Source organism: Eurypyga helias, unplaced genomic scaffold, assembly GCF_000690775.1.
Source record: "Eurypyga helias isolate BGI_N326 unplaced genomic scaffold, ASM69077v1 scaffold32729, whole genome shotgun sequence".
In the NCBI taxonomy this organism is placed as follows: domain Eukaryota; kingdom Metazoa; phylum Chordata; class Aves; order Eurypygiformes; family Eurypygidae; genus Eurypyga; species Eurypyga helias.
Genome location: NW_010270629.1, coordinates 706 through 14706, shown reverse-complemented (window position 1 = coordinate 14706; position 14001 = coordinate 706). Strand labels below are relative to the sequence as shown.

At 43.9% G+C, this 14001-nt stretch overlaps 1 protein-coding gene across 1 annotated transcript; it reads left to right on the top strand.

Annotated features, from left to right (window-relative positions):
* Positions 1 to 120: 120 nt before the first annotated feature.
* CEP83 (centrosomal protein 83kDa) lies at positions 121 to 13570 on the top strand (the record flags this gene model as incomplete). The annotated part of the gene is made up of 10 exons (XM_010158528.1): positions 121 to 252; positions 4099 to 4213; positions 5612 to 5756; positions 5890 to 6039; positions 6719 to 6794; positions 7886 to 8043; positions 10701 to 10830; positions 11463 to 11566; positions 12200 to 12380; positions 13385 to 13570. Coding segments are annotated over 10 exons (1377 nt in total), but the record flags the coding sequence as incomplete, so codon positions are not given.
* Between the last annotated feature and the right edge of the window lie 431 nt (positions 13571 to 14001).

Below are 14001 nucleotides of genomic sequence, written 5' to 3'. Positions count from 1 at the left end.
CCTTCCAACCCAAACCATTGTGATTATATGATCTGAAAGCCCAGCTCAATTGAACCTTTCAAGTGGACAGCAAGAGGCAGCCTTGCTCCAAAAATCTTACAAATACCTCCTTTATTCAAGGCAGAAAAGAAGTCTGCTGAACTACAGATTGATCGAATTCAGAAAGAACTGCAGACGAGTCATGAGCAAAACATTCTCTTAACTAGCAAACTTCACAAATCTGAACGAGAAGTCAATTCCTTAGCTGCTAAAGTAAGTGCTTTTATGGTATCTGAAATACATTTTTCATATCCTGTTATGTTTTTCTGTTTATATATTCCATTAAGAATAAAGTAACAATGTCTTCTGCTGTGACTTAATATAGGTTAGGAATTTTTTTCCCAGTTTCAGTTGGAAGATATAGAATATGTGACTTTACAGGAAAACTGTCATCTCTAAAAGTATCCCTAAAGATTGAGGTTATGTTTTTTTTAATTTCATTTGCTAGATCTTTTTTCTAAATAGAACATGGCTCCAAGAAGTGTCTTTATATTCCTGTTCTTATCACCCATGAAAATAGGTAGCCTTACTCGATGGAAGCAAGCGTTACTTTTTCATGAAATGTGGCAAGTTCAATAGAGCTTTAAATTGATATCTTTTCCCCTGTGTTTGAAAGTGGAGCTATGGCTTCTGGAGATGTTAAAACACATCCTCTGAATGGGCTGTGTTAGCTACAGGAGGCGAGCTGCACTGGAATCACCTGTGGAGACATAGGTTGTATTAGAAGCAGGATAGTCACATTAGCATGGCGCTTTTCTCGGGCTAATGCTCACAAGAGCTTGGACAGAGAGGCTTCTGTACAGCACTGCATCCTGTCCTTTGAAGTAGATCATTGTCTTACAAGGTGTTTGAGCATCTCAGTTGTTGGCACCAGATCTTAGAGGTTTTGTTCTAGGTTTGAATGTCTTCTAAATTTTTTTTTTTGAGATCTTAGAGAAATTTCTAGATAAATACTTAAAAAAAAATCACAAGGCTTCTAGTTTAGGGAAAACCTTAAAGTGCTGAAGAAACATGATATTACTGTTTAGTATTTCAGCATAATTAGATTAGTATAGATGCCAGATTCAGAGTTTTATCTGGTTGCAGTGACTCCTCAGCTACACAGCATAAAAAAGACAGACCCTTTATGCAATTTCATGTCTGATTATTTGAATAAACGAGACGAATTGGAAGACTAGTGTTGTGGTTTAACTCCAGCCAGCAAAGTACCACGAAGCCTCAGCAGTGAGTCAGAGCCTGAGAGCCAGAGCCCGAGAGTGAGTGCAGGAGTGTCTGAGTGAACCCTATCAGTGACAGCACGACTGGGAAAGCCAACCCACCCACCAGCTCACTAACGAATGAGCAGACACAGGAGTTAGCAGAGCAGCAAAAAGAGAGTTAAAGAGCGTAATGGCCTCCGAGCCCGCTCCCCGCTTACGTACCGAGCAAGGTTATTATGGAATGAAAATACGCCTTGGGTCAGTTTGGGTCAGCTGCCTGGGCTGTGTGTCCCCCCACACTGCCTGTAGCGAGAGAGAGTTGGGAATGCAGCTGCAGTGTCAGAAGCTGGGGAAGGCCTTGCATTGGTACAAGCACCCCCCAGCACCAGCTAAAAAGGTACCTTATCAGTCATTTTCTCAGGGTAAATCCAGAAACCCAGCTTCATACCAGCCACTGTGAAGAGATTTACCTCTTTCCTGACTAAACCCAGCACAAGTAGTCAACGGGTTTACCTTCAAATGTTGCAGAACCATTACCTTGCTTTATGTAAATTTGAGTCAGGATACTAATCCTAATGAAATAGTTACTTGGGCCAGTTCCAGGTAGCAAATTTAATCCCCTGTTTTTTTACCATTCTGGAGAGGCTGTAATTAGTTCTGAGCTAACTGTAAAGCCAGTAACTTTGGTCTTGAAGATCTAGCTGACTGCAGAATTATTTTAAGGTCTCTGTTATCTTAAAGTGATGCTGTGTTTCTGAATATGCTTCCCAAGTAACACTGATGTGTGCTTTGTATGGCGGTGGCAGTTAATATTGTCATAATTTGCCTCAAGAGAGATATAACACAGGAAGAAAACTTTAACTTCTCCCATGGCTGTTCGTTAACTGTCTCAGATTTCATTCAGAAGAGGCTTTACAGTGCGCATTTATGAGTGGGAAGTATTTCATTTTGGTCCCTAATCCAAAAAAGCTCGCATTTACCTTAAGAATAGGGTATGCCTATACCATATTTAAAACCTCTCTATACAGTGGGTCATACTTGTCTCACATGAACAATAAATAGGAGGGGGAAACTCCTGTCCAGCATTTTTAATCAGTTGTCTCTTGGAATATATAGAAGATTGTTACGGTCTCTGCTCTTTGTATCAGCTGGTGTTCTCTGCTCACCTCCAGAAGCAGGACAAAATTCAAGTGGGCAGTGCTGTTTCTTGAAGGGAAGAGAATGGAAACTAATTTCTTTACTAACCTCCACCCCTTTCTGCACCCACTCAGACTTATTTCTGAGCGCAGGTGCGCGCATTTGTCTTCCGGATTTTGTGCCTTAAAAAAGCCACCTTAAATCTTTGCAAGTTGCCCTTAAATGTTCTCAACATAGTATTTAAGCAACCAAATCCACCGTGTAGTTACTTAATAAGCTGCTATGTCATTCTTAACCTTTTGCCACTCGTATGTGCTAGCAGGTTGTAATTACATTTGTCATTGTGAATGGATTTTCATTATAAGTGCTTTCCTCTAGATATTTAATTCTCATTGACCGTGTAATTACTGCGTACAAATGCCTAAACTATAGAAAGTTTCCGTGCAAGCAGTAATTGTCTTGGAGTCGATGTTCTTAAAGCTCCTGCTTTTGTGAGGCCATTTGATGTGTGTGTCTCAGTTGTAGAGAAGTACGTGATTTAAAATGCACTTTGAAACTATGAAGACTTGGATTTTTGAGATAGTAGTGTAGCACTGCAGGAGGTCTGGGGGACTAAAAGTAGTTACCAAACTGAAAGTACTTGGGGGAGCAATTGCTAATCTGGTTTTACATATCACTGTTTTGATTTACTTAGGGAGATTATTTCAGCTTGACTCTGAGGGATCTTTAGTCAGCAGTGAACTATGTGTAAACTGACATGCTAATGCTTGGGTTAGTGAGGCATCAGCATCTTACATGGTTTGGATCGGTGTCACAGCAAGATATTTCCAATGAGTAGCCTTTTCAGAAGCACCCCGATATTTGTAGGCTAGCTTGGAGAACGTATAGTACTCAGACACCAAGTTTTTACAGCCAATCCTGTGGATCTGTGCACCTATCACCGAGGCTTCTTAAAAAATTAACTTTTCTACACTGTAGCTTGTAATAACTTCAGGTTGTCAGGCATTGGAATGGGCTGCCCAGGGAAGTCACCATTCCTGGAGGTATGCAAGATGTGTGGACGTGGTGCTCAGGGCCACGGTTTAGTGGTGGCATGAGCAGTGTTAGATTAACGGTTGGACTCGATGGTCTTAAAGGTCTTTCCCTGCCTACACGATTCTGTGGTTCTGACTTGGTCCGGCCAGACGGAAATTAACGGTGGGACTCGATGGTCTTAAAGGTCTTTCCCTGCCTACACGATTCTGTGGTTCTGACTGGCTCGTGAAAGATGAAGTACATTTTAATAGTCAGACAGTTGGGTTCCTGGAATAGATGTTATGTTTGAGCACTTTATTTTTTCACTCAGGGAGTATATGAAACTTGCATTTTAAGATGACTGACAACTCATTCAGTAATCAGCAGGTGATGAGGAATTGATCAAATCCTGTAATAGCACTGATCATGATTGGGGGAATCGGATCACGTCAATAGCTTTTGTGTTACAGTAGCTATATAATGACCATCAAAAATTACCTACAAGAGTGGATATTCTAGATATTCCGGATTGTCTTTCCTGAAAGCAGTGGATGAAAAAAATATTTCAGGTATCTTTAACATAAGATTAGGCCACAATTATTTGGCGGATTTTCTTGTTAGCAAAGTGTCACACAAAAACCTTGCAGTGAAGCTGTGCATATGTGTATTTATTTTAGTTGATTTTTTTTTTTCCCCTCCTAATTCACAGGTAGAAGAACTTAAACATTCACATAAATTGGAAGTAACAAATGTCAAACTGGAGGCAGCGAGAACAAAGAGTGAGGTAGAAAGAGAAAGAAACAAGATTCAAAGTGAAATGGATGGTAAAATGTGCCATTAATTTCTATGATTTCTTTTGGAACTTTTAGTTGGAATGACTAAAATTCTTTTTCCTCCAAACGTTCCCCAGCTGCCTTCACCTTCTAATTCTGGTCTAGGTCATGGATCTGAAAATTCATTTTTGTGTCTGAAGTCACTGCGTTGTTTCACATGGTCTGCTAGGTCAAGAAGAACAGCTGCAGAACAATGTTGTGTTTATGGAAATTAGTGAATTTGTGTCGCAGTTTGAGCATAATCTGGTTTAAATCTTGTAATTCATGGGGTTATTTTTTTCTGTTATCGCCAAATTCTAGGGTCTTTCACACTCTGCTTGAAACCTGGTACCGTAGGGATTCAGTGGTGGTTTTGTTTCCTGACTCTGTGTCCAAGGGATTGTTAGCACCTGGGTAAGGCTGCCGTGTGAAACAAAACACAATTTATGGCTCATTCTTTGAAGAAAACAGGTGATGGTCTAAGCTACCTAATGCAGCTGATCCGGTAGGCAACCTGAAGTAGCCTTCCTGAGTGAAAAGGCCAAAGCTTCCCAGTACTAGTGACATGCTCATGATTTAGATCACTGCTCTGGACTGTCCTCACTGATTTGCCATCACCTCAAAACAGTACCTTCACCTTCCCGGGAGAGTTGTTTCTGTTACTTCTGAGAGCAACTGAAAAGTGGCGATTACTGAGAACTGAAAATGTCAGACCCTATGAACTAGGAAGCTGTACGGATGAGGTTGAAGCTAACCTGAACTTGCTGTGGAATCCAGTTTGCAGCACTGAATTGGCTGGATAAGTGGGAGTTGTTGCTGTAGCGTGGTGGCTTGTGTGCCACTGTCTTGGTGACACGTTTTTCATTTGCATCTGCTGTTCCTGCGCATTGAGCCCCAATTTTAGAATTGCCTCATTTGGCAATCTGAGTGGCTTGAGTTGGGAGATGTGTTGTAGCCAGGTTACCGTGGTTTCACTGGAAACCCGTTACTGTTTACCAGAAATTTTTCCATAGAAAGAAAATACATTTTCTTGTTTGATCTTTCATGGAACACTTTTTTCTTTTTAATCCAGACAAAACTGCTTGGAAAAATTGCTTTGGAGTTTAAATCTGTAATAACATCAACTGTTTAATTATTTTTGTATATAAAAATAATAAGTCTTCATAACAGGCATTCCAGTGTAATGGTTCCTCTTCAAAAGCTCTTGAAGTGTTCCTGTTATACTGAGAAAGGCCATGTCTCTTCTGGTTTTCTTTAGGGTTTTTATTTCTGTTCAGTCATTCATTGCATTGTAAATTGTGATTTTTAGCTCCCCTTTCTTAATTTATAATGTTATTTTAATACTGGATTTCATCAGGTTGATACCAATAATGACATCTTAACCTTTTTTTTTTTTAATGTATAATGCAGGATTGCTGTCAGACAAGGAAATTCTTAAGGCAGCTGTTGAACGTCATAAGGTGCTTTTAGTAGAAAAGGAACGGGAGCTAATTCGTAAAGTGCAGGCTGCCAAAGAGGAAGTTTTTGAAAAAATTGCAACCTTGCAGGATGAAAAGTATGTTTGTTGGTTTACTACTCAACTTCTGAAAGAGGAGTGTTTTGAGTAACTTTAAAAAATGTCATTCTTAGCAACTGAACGCTCGCGGCATTTTGTCATGATTCTTGTGCACATGCTGAATATGTCTCAGGTTAGAACTCGAGAACAGATTAGCTGATCTAGAGAAGATGAAACTGGAACAAGATACTTGGAGACAATCTGAAAAGGATCAGTATGAAGAGAAACTGCGTGCTGTTCAGATGGCAGAAGAATCTAGCAAAAAGGAACTTCAGCGTTTGCGGTAGTGTGGCTTTTCTAACCTCAGTGCATATTTATCTTCACCACCCCCTCCTCCCCCCCCAATTTCTTTACAGTAGTCAGTATAAAAGTTTACTATTCAGAGATGCACAAGTGTTGATTATGGTAAATTAAATATAACTGCCTTTTGCATTGTGTAAAAAGAGGGCAGAATTGAAAAAATGCTGTTTAAAGAAAAAATTCTTGAGATCTTTAAAAATTATATGATGTTAATGAACATCTTTGAGACATAATGTTGCAATTCCCGTGTTTGTTAAAACTGAGCCCATGCTGGCTGCTGGCACAGCCCCAGCATCAGAGGAAAGCATTTCTCTGTCCGCGGTGGTGCTGTATCAGCAGCTGGCGGAGTGGCACGCTCACGCGGTCTCTCTTTGAGCTGGCGGTTACAGTTCTCAGCGCGTTGGCTTTACTCTAGTGTTTGTATGAGGGTCAGTGTGCTAGAATTAGCAAAGGCCACACTCCAAAAGCAAACAAATCAACGTATTTTTAACTCCTGTAGGAATTCTAATAATCAGTAAGAAAGTATTTTAAATCATTGTTCAGTTGAGTATTTATCGGCCTTTCCAATCACGCAACGTATCCTACTGTCAGACCGATTTGTCCTAACTTCTAGCATTTATATTTTAATTAGCTAAAAATAAGGATGTCTTATACAATTTTAGGTTAAAAATTCAACAGCAAGCTATTCAGTCAGAGGAGTTGGAAGAAAAGAAACGTGAAAGTGCTGATCTTAAACAGGTAAGGTGTTATTCCATGGTAACATTCCGTGCGGGGATACAGTCTTCCCCACAGTTGCCGTGTCCGGTGTTCGATGACGAGATTGAAGTTTTAAGGCATTCTTCTCCCCGAGGGACAAGATGCATCCAGCGGGTATTTCAGGCGGAAAGCGCTCAGAGATCAGGCATGCTTTCCTGGGCCTCTGCAGATGGGTTGCAGCTCTTTGCTTCGTGCGTTTCGTCGGTACCAAGGGTTCCAAAGCTGAACATTTATGGAGTGGTATATTGAATACGGTTATGCACCGTTTAACTGGAGATTCCGTTTCCATGGAGACTTCTAAATTGTTTCTAGGTAATGCTTTGCATTTACACTGCGTCTCTCGTCTGAGGTTCTTCAAGTGCTTAACGGATGTCTCATAAATGAATAAACTAGCGTGAAGAGGTGTATTTCTGTTGCAGAGCGAACTGACGGCAGTGTTGAAAATATAAACCTAAGTCCTTTAACTCCTGCTCGCTTACTTAGTAGGTAATGCAGCCAGTGTGCACCTAAGTTCAAGGCAATATTTGGTTTTCCTCCAGAAGTCAGAAGCTGGGGTATCCGAGTGTGCATGTGGAGAGAGGAGAAGGGAAGGGAAATCGTCCCTTCTACCTGCTGGTTGCGGAGGTTGGAGTTTTCAGGCTCCAGACTGACTAGCTCATGAGAGCTGGTTGGCAGAGCCGCTTCGGGCCGTAACAACGCGCTGTGCGTCAGGAGGAAGAGGCGTCCGGCTGGCTCCGCAGCTCAGCTACTAAATGTCGCGTGGTGCTCTAGTTCTGTGCAGCCCTGGGGGCCTTCATGCCCCCTTTCTTAAGGTCTGGGGGACACACCTGCAGCTGAAGACTCCTGCCTCCCTTTCTCATTTTAATGACAGTGGAAAACCTTCCTTGTCTAGCAGTGATTTCCTGTAAAGCTTCTGGAGAAGCTGTTGGGGAAGGAGCAAAGGAGCAGATAAAGAAGGTTTATGAAAAGCTAACGCAGCCAGCTGGTGTCTGCGCTTGCTCTGTCTTAGTATCCCAGGGCTGGTTTCGTTATGTGCATACCTTCTCAAATGGAACTGTTTCATTTCTTCCTAGCAAGTGCATGACATGCAACTCCAGCTTGCCTCGCTTTCGCAGTCGGAAAATGAGTTACTGGAGTCTAATCAGAAGCTGAAGGAAATAGTAGAAAGATTGAAACAAGAGTGTCAGCATGCAAGGACTCAGGCAGAAAAAGCGCAACTGGAAGCAGAGAAGTAATTTTTTTTCTTCCTTTTGGCTTTCCTTTTCATATTGTCTGTATTCCTTTCATGTGGATTGCTTCCTGTGGATTCTAGATTCTGGATAAAATCTGAAATTAAAAGTGAACAGAGAATACTGGACAGCTGTAAAAACGCTGGTACCTTCCATCATGCAGTAAGTGCAAAAGCTTTGCTTGTGGTAGCTTCAAAACCAGGAACTTGCTTCCATTCGTGCCTGTCACAGTTAATTCTCGATGGGTGAAAGTACACTAGTTTTACAAAATTAGGTCCTGTTTATATTGAAGTGAATGTCAGACTTGGATTAGGTAAAGTGGATCCAGAGTTTCACACACAGTTCTTGTAAGAGTGTTTCAGCATTAAGGGTGAAAAAAGTGTTTAAGCGTTGTACTGCGCATCGATAAGACTTCAGGAACTCGGTCTGTTTGTGTGTGTATACCTTTTTTCCCCCCTCTCCACTAGATCCTTTTAGCAGATGTGGGGCAAATGACAGCTTATTGGATATTTTCTAATTGCTCTCATCAAAATTAAAAATAATCACTTTCCTTCTCTGCACGAGCTTGCCCACATACAATCAAAATACGCTAATAAACGGTGAAGGAAACCAACTCTTGTTCAGGGCCCATACAGGAATAAACACTTTCCTGGAATTTAAAGGTTAATTTGTCAGTCAGTCTGAAATGACTGTTTAGTATTTCCCAGACTAATAACCAAAACCAAGTCTAATTTGTACCGGATTATTGTGTGGTGGGTCTTTTAAAAAGTCAGCATCCTTGATTAAATAGAACACGTCCCAGAGGTATAATGTGGTATTTTTGTGTTTTAACCCCTCTTGCTACAAACTGGTACCACAATTGCTGCCGTGTCAGTAGTTTAAGTATTGCTTTTCAGTTTAACATTTGAAGAAATCACTGCTTTAGGACTGCAGAGCACGTTCAGTTGTCAGTAGCACATTAAATACTTCGGATGTTTACTTTAGGAAGGTGCATTCCTGTTTTGAGTGAGATTGTCACTGTTGTTGGGGTGAGACTGTGAATGTCAGTTACATATTTATGGCCTGTAGACCAGTCAGGAAGGGGTTTTCCTGGGAAGGCAGCGGAGGGAACTTGGCAGTGCTCCGAGATCCTTGTGTAAGAGTGTAGATAACGGGGGCTGCACCAAGGCTGATACTGCAGAAGTTAAGCAGCTTTGCAGCCTGCAGGCTCTGTCCTCCTGTTACCCTGCGAGCCCTGGGACGTGGTGCCGTTCCTTTTCTGACTCTCGGTGATGGGACTTCCTTCCTCAGTTCCGAGCTTGAGCTCCAAGAGTTAAGTTGCACCAAAGCAACTCAGCTTAAAGAGGAAATGAGATAAGGACCGAAAGCTAGGAAAGCCTAAGATCGAAAGTTTCAGATGAGTAGAATAATGCCAGTTGAGCCGTAAGTAGGCAAGGCAGCTGCCTGCCTGCATGTGTCGATCTCGGGCTTGGATGCGGGAATGTGAAGTGAGAAAAAGGGCTGAAGGCAAACTGCGAGGCTGATACGGATCAGGGATAAGCTTAGATAGGCACTTGTTAAGCATTTCAGGAACAGCATTATTGGCCTTTTTAACCGTTGTCTCAGCTGAAATTCAGTGCTTTTCGAGAAAGCCTTTTGGTTTCTGGGTAGCAGGTTGTTATTTACAGTCCACAGCAAGGTACGAGTGATGCTGAGGCTGCTGAAAGAGCTGTGATGGTGCCAAGGTAGCCAGGATCCTGGTGCTGATTTGGGAGTGGATGATGCCTAACACTTGTACTGTGGGGAAGGGAAAGGGTGTTTGGAGAGAGGTTTATAGAGATTCAGTGAGAGTCCCTGTAGGGACACCGCATCAGCCCAGAGCTATGGATGCGCCTATACCAAGCCTAGGACTGTATTTCTTCAGAGCTGCTGCATAGACCCTCACCGTTTGATGTTTCACAGTAACGTAGTTCAGTGTGCCGTTCGTTCCTGCCGACTCGGATTGGCAGTGCAGGGAGCCTAAACAATCAAGGCAGCAGAGAGAAACTGGCTGCTTTCCTACCCACTGCTAGAGAACACAGCCTAAATTCGGTGTATTTTGGCCATGCCGAGGCGTAAACAGGTAACATACGTTGGTGGTGGTGTGTGTTCAGCTGGAGTGTTGACTAGGACCCATGTCGGTGAGAGCTTCCTGTTGCATTGGCGTTTGTTCTGGCCGGGAGCGCAGAGTCAGTACTTCTCTGTTACAAAGGCGTCGTGGACCTACCTCCCAGGGCAGCAACCTGTTCTCTTCCACCTCGCCTCCCAAACAGAGAAGGGAATGGCTGGCTCTTCTGACATCTGATGTTTAGCGCTGGGTGTCTACTGTGGTGTTCAGCGGGATTGTTTGCCCAGAATTTAGAAGTGTTGTGACAAGCCAGCGAGCAGCCAACGGTTAACTAACTCCCTGGAATCAGCTTTCAAAATGTGCCTGTAGCTGAACAAGACCTAGGGTGATGTCAGTGCCCAGGTTCAAATGCCGTCGGTCACAACTGGGCTGTTAGCACAGTCAGATGTCGATCAGGTGTGTTAGGGTGGGAGCTGGGAAAAGATGCGGCTGCTTTAGGAGCCTTACGGCATTAACCCAGCGCACTGCTCTGCCAGCGTCACCTCTTCGGCTTTTAACCCGCTTTTTTCGAAGGACTTCGGAGCGCAGGCACATCGAGTGGCTGGAGGAGAAGCACGTGCTTACTCAGCGCATCACCGAGAAAGAGGAGAAATACAACCAAGTGAAGAACAAGCTGTGTCGAGCTGCTGTGGCTCAGAAAAAGGCATGTGGACTCTTCCTTTGCGAATGAGCCGGCTGATGAGAAGTTCAGCTTTGCTTTGGCCAGCTAGAGTTGTTTCCATATTAAGAGTTTATTTCAGACTGCTGTATACAACAACAAATTGCACCAGGCTCTTCGAGATTAGCACAGAATTAGGTTGAGGTGATAATGCAAAAGAATATTACAGCCAGCAGCGGTGGTATGAAGCCATCAAAGCCTCCGTGAGGCTTTTTTGCATATGTGTGTGTGGCTGTTTAAGAGGCGGGCTCCTTGATTGGTAAGGGTGGTGTTTCGAGTGCTAGACAAATGGTGTTCTTTCTTTTTTGTCCCTTTTCTGCTTATTTACACATGGTCATTTAAAGAATGAGCTCTGTAACTCCCAAATAGGGTGGGTGTTTGTTAGTACAGTGTGTGACTGCCGGCTGTGCATCTTCCAGTCGCGGCTATGGCTGCTTCCCGTATCTTCTGATTCCCATCGTGGGGATTCAGAACCTTCAGCAGCACAGCACCACTCCTTAAGGAAGGAAGGTCCTAGAAACTGTCACAGCTTGAAACCACGTTCAGTGTAGATTGAGTTGTTACAGGATCTGATCCACCGAAGCACCACTTACCTGTTTGCAATGTCTGCCTGACAGAGGAAGACCCTCAATGACAACAAGCACAGGAGGATGCAAGAGAAACTTGAACTTCTGGAAGCCAAGATAGAAGAACTGGAGAAAGAAAACCAGGTGTTAAACAGGTAACAAACTCTGCATTTTCTTAGCTCGAAAAATGCTATGTGCCCAGGATCTGAATACTTTGAAGACCCATGACCCTCAGTGACTGGGGTCCAGTCTAACAGCATTTTCAGCGCTGGGATCCTTTGAACGGGGTCTGTTTTGGATGGGCAGCCACGAGCTGCTGACAACTGCAGGGTTGTCTCTTCAGGAAGAAGTAGAGGAAAAACATTGGATAGATGGAGTTGCAGGATGGCCTTCTGAAGAGGGAAGCGAAGCAGACTTCGGAACTGCAGGAGAAACGGCCTTAGCATCCTCTTTGAAAGACAAGCTCCGATTTTCTTCTCTTTGTTGAGCGCCTGTGGAGGGCTTGATTCACGTAATTAATTTAATGTGGCTCCTGTGGCTCACGGCTGTGAGTGCTGTTAAAAGCTAAACCCTGTACATTCTGATGTGCAGTACAGCAGGTCACTCACTCTGCAGGGGGGCTTCTCGCTAGGCAGTTAGGCAGAAGAATACACAGGTCTTCCACCCTCCGGTTCTTCTGGCATGTGGTTTTCCTTCAGGGGGGTAGTAAACGTGTACTCGTGGGGAGGTGTGCTTCTGTGCTGGGATAATCAAGAGATTTCTTATTGCTCAAAATCTTTATTTCTCAGGCAGAATGTTTCCTATGAAGAACACGCACGCCTCCAGAAGAGACTAAAGGACTTGCAACGCAGGCACAATGAATTCCGGAGTTTGATTCTGAACCCTAACATGCCGCCACTCAATCCACTCGGCGTAATGTCGTCATCTGCCTTGCCTCCCGCGCCCGAAGTGTCCTTCTCCCTCCTTCAGGTGGTGACGTAGCACGAGTTGTGAAAATAGCGCCACAACAGAGGGTACTGGAAGGGTCCTTCATTGCAGAGCTTAGTCTTACGGGAGGAGTACCTGGTCCTTCAACAGAGGAATAAAACCTTGAGGAATGCTTCTAGTGATGTCCCTTCCTTGCAACGGGAGGGAGTTCTGGGAGGACGAGCGATACGGGACAGAATGTAGCAAGCGTGCAATTTTAACCCAGTTCTCTGTACTTTGTCCTTCTCCTGAGAGGCTTTAAATGGCTCCTTGTAGGCAAGAAATCCCATAGGGGTGTTCTCACACCATGGTTTCCTTATTATGGGCCTACAAGGAAGCTGGGGGTGACTTTTTACAAGGGCCTGTAGTGACAGAACAAGAGGTAATGTGTTTAAATTGAAAGTGGGGAGGTTTAGATTAGATATCAGGATGAAATTCTTCATGGAGAGGGTGGTGAGGCACTGGAACAGGTTGCCCAGAGAAGCTGTGGATGCCCCATCCCTGGGAGTGTTCAAGGCCAGGCTGGATGAGGCTTTGAGCAACGTGGTCTAGTGGAAGGTGTCCCTGCCCATGGCAGAGGGTTGGAACTAGATGGTCTTTAAGGTCCCTTCCAACCCAAACCATTCTGTGATTCTGCGATTACTAAACTCAGTATTGCTGCTCTGGGTTTCTTGTGTGGTTGAAGAGAGTTCTGCTCACCCCGGTGAGCTGCTGAGGGTGAAAATCTCTCCAGCTGGGGTTGACTGGGCTGACTTTGCACGTTCTTGGCAACAGAGCTCAGGTCCGCATGCCTCTTCATCTGAGAGGAGGAACTGCATGCGTACTGCTGACGCTGCTCGGCATCAGCATTAGAACAACACCCACAAAACACTGAGGAGTAAACGTGAACGAGTAAGGATATCGTGGACTTCACCATTTGTGTTTTAAAATCATTAGGTAAAGAAAACATGGGTCCCTTGTAGGGGTGCAAAGTGTAATGGAGCCGCTTTTTTCTTTTTGATTTCAAGGAGGAGCAGCACCAGAGAGAGCTTTCCCTGCTTCGCAAGCGGTTGGAAGAGCTGGAAACCACGCAGAGAAAACAGCTGCAGGATCTCGGACCGTCTAGAGAGCGAGTACCAGGGGGCGTGCACAGGGACTTGGCTAGGAACGGTGTCGCCAGGGAGGGCGACCCACAAAGCGAGGGCTCCGAGTAAAACCTGCACACCCTACGTGCTGCTGGTTCCCGGTGGCTCATCCTTCGCACGTGCCCCTAGGGTTTTGCCAAAAACATGCCTGTGTGCGTGCCTGGGTAGCGTAACACACAGCCTGCGTAGTTTGGTGTTTAGTTTTGATAGACTGTCAGAAATTACTGATTGTAAGAGTTGGAAGAACCTGAACAGGAAGAAGCAATAATTGGCACTGTATTAAAACATACAGTGCCGTAGAGGTGAAGTGTACCAAGTTGCCTTCACGTTATGGAAACGTAAGTTTGTATTTGTTGCTACTGTCATTTGTTTACCTGCATTCCATCTTGAATAAATCACTCCGTTGCAGTTAGTTATTCGAAATGTATTTTTTCCTTCACGATCAGTTTAGTTAACAGGAACTTGTAAAGGATCAATTCATTCTTTTGACTTGATGGTGA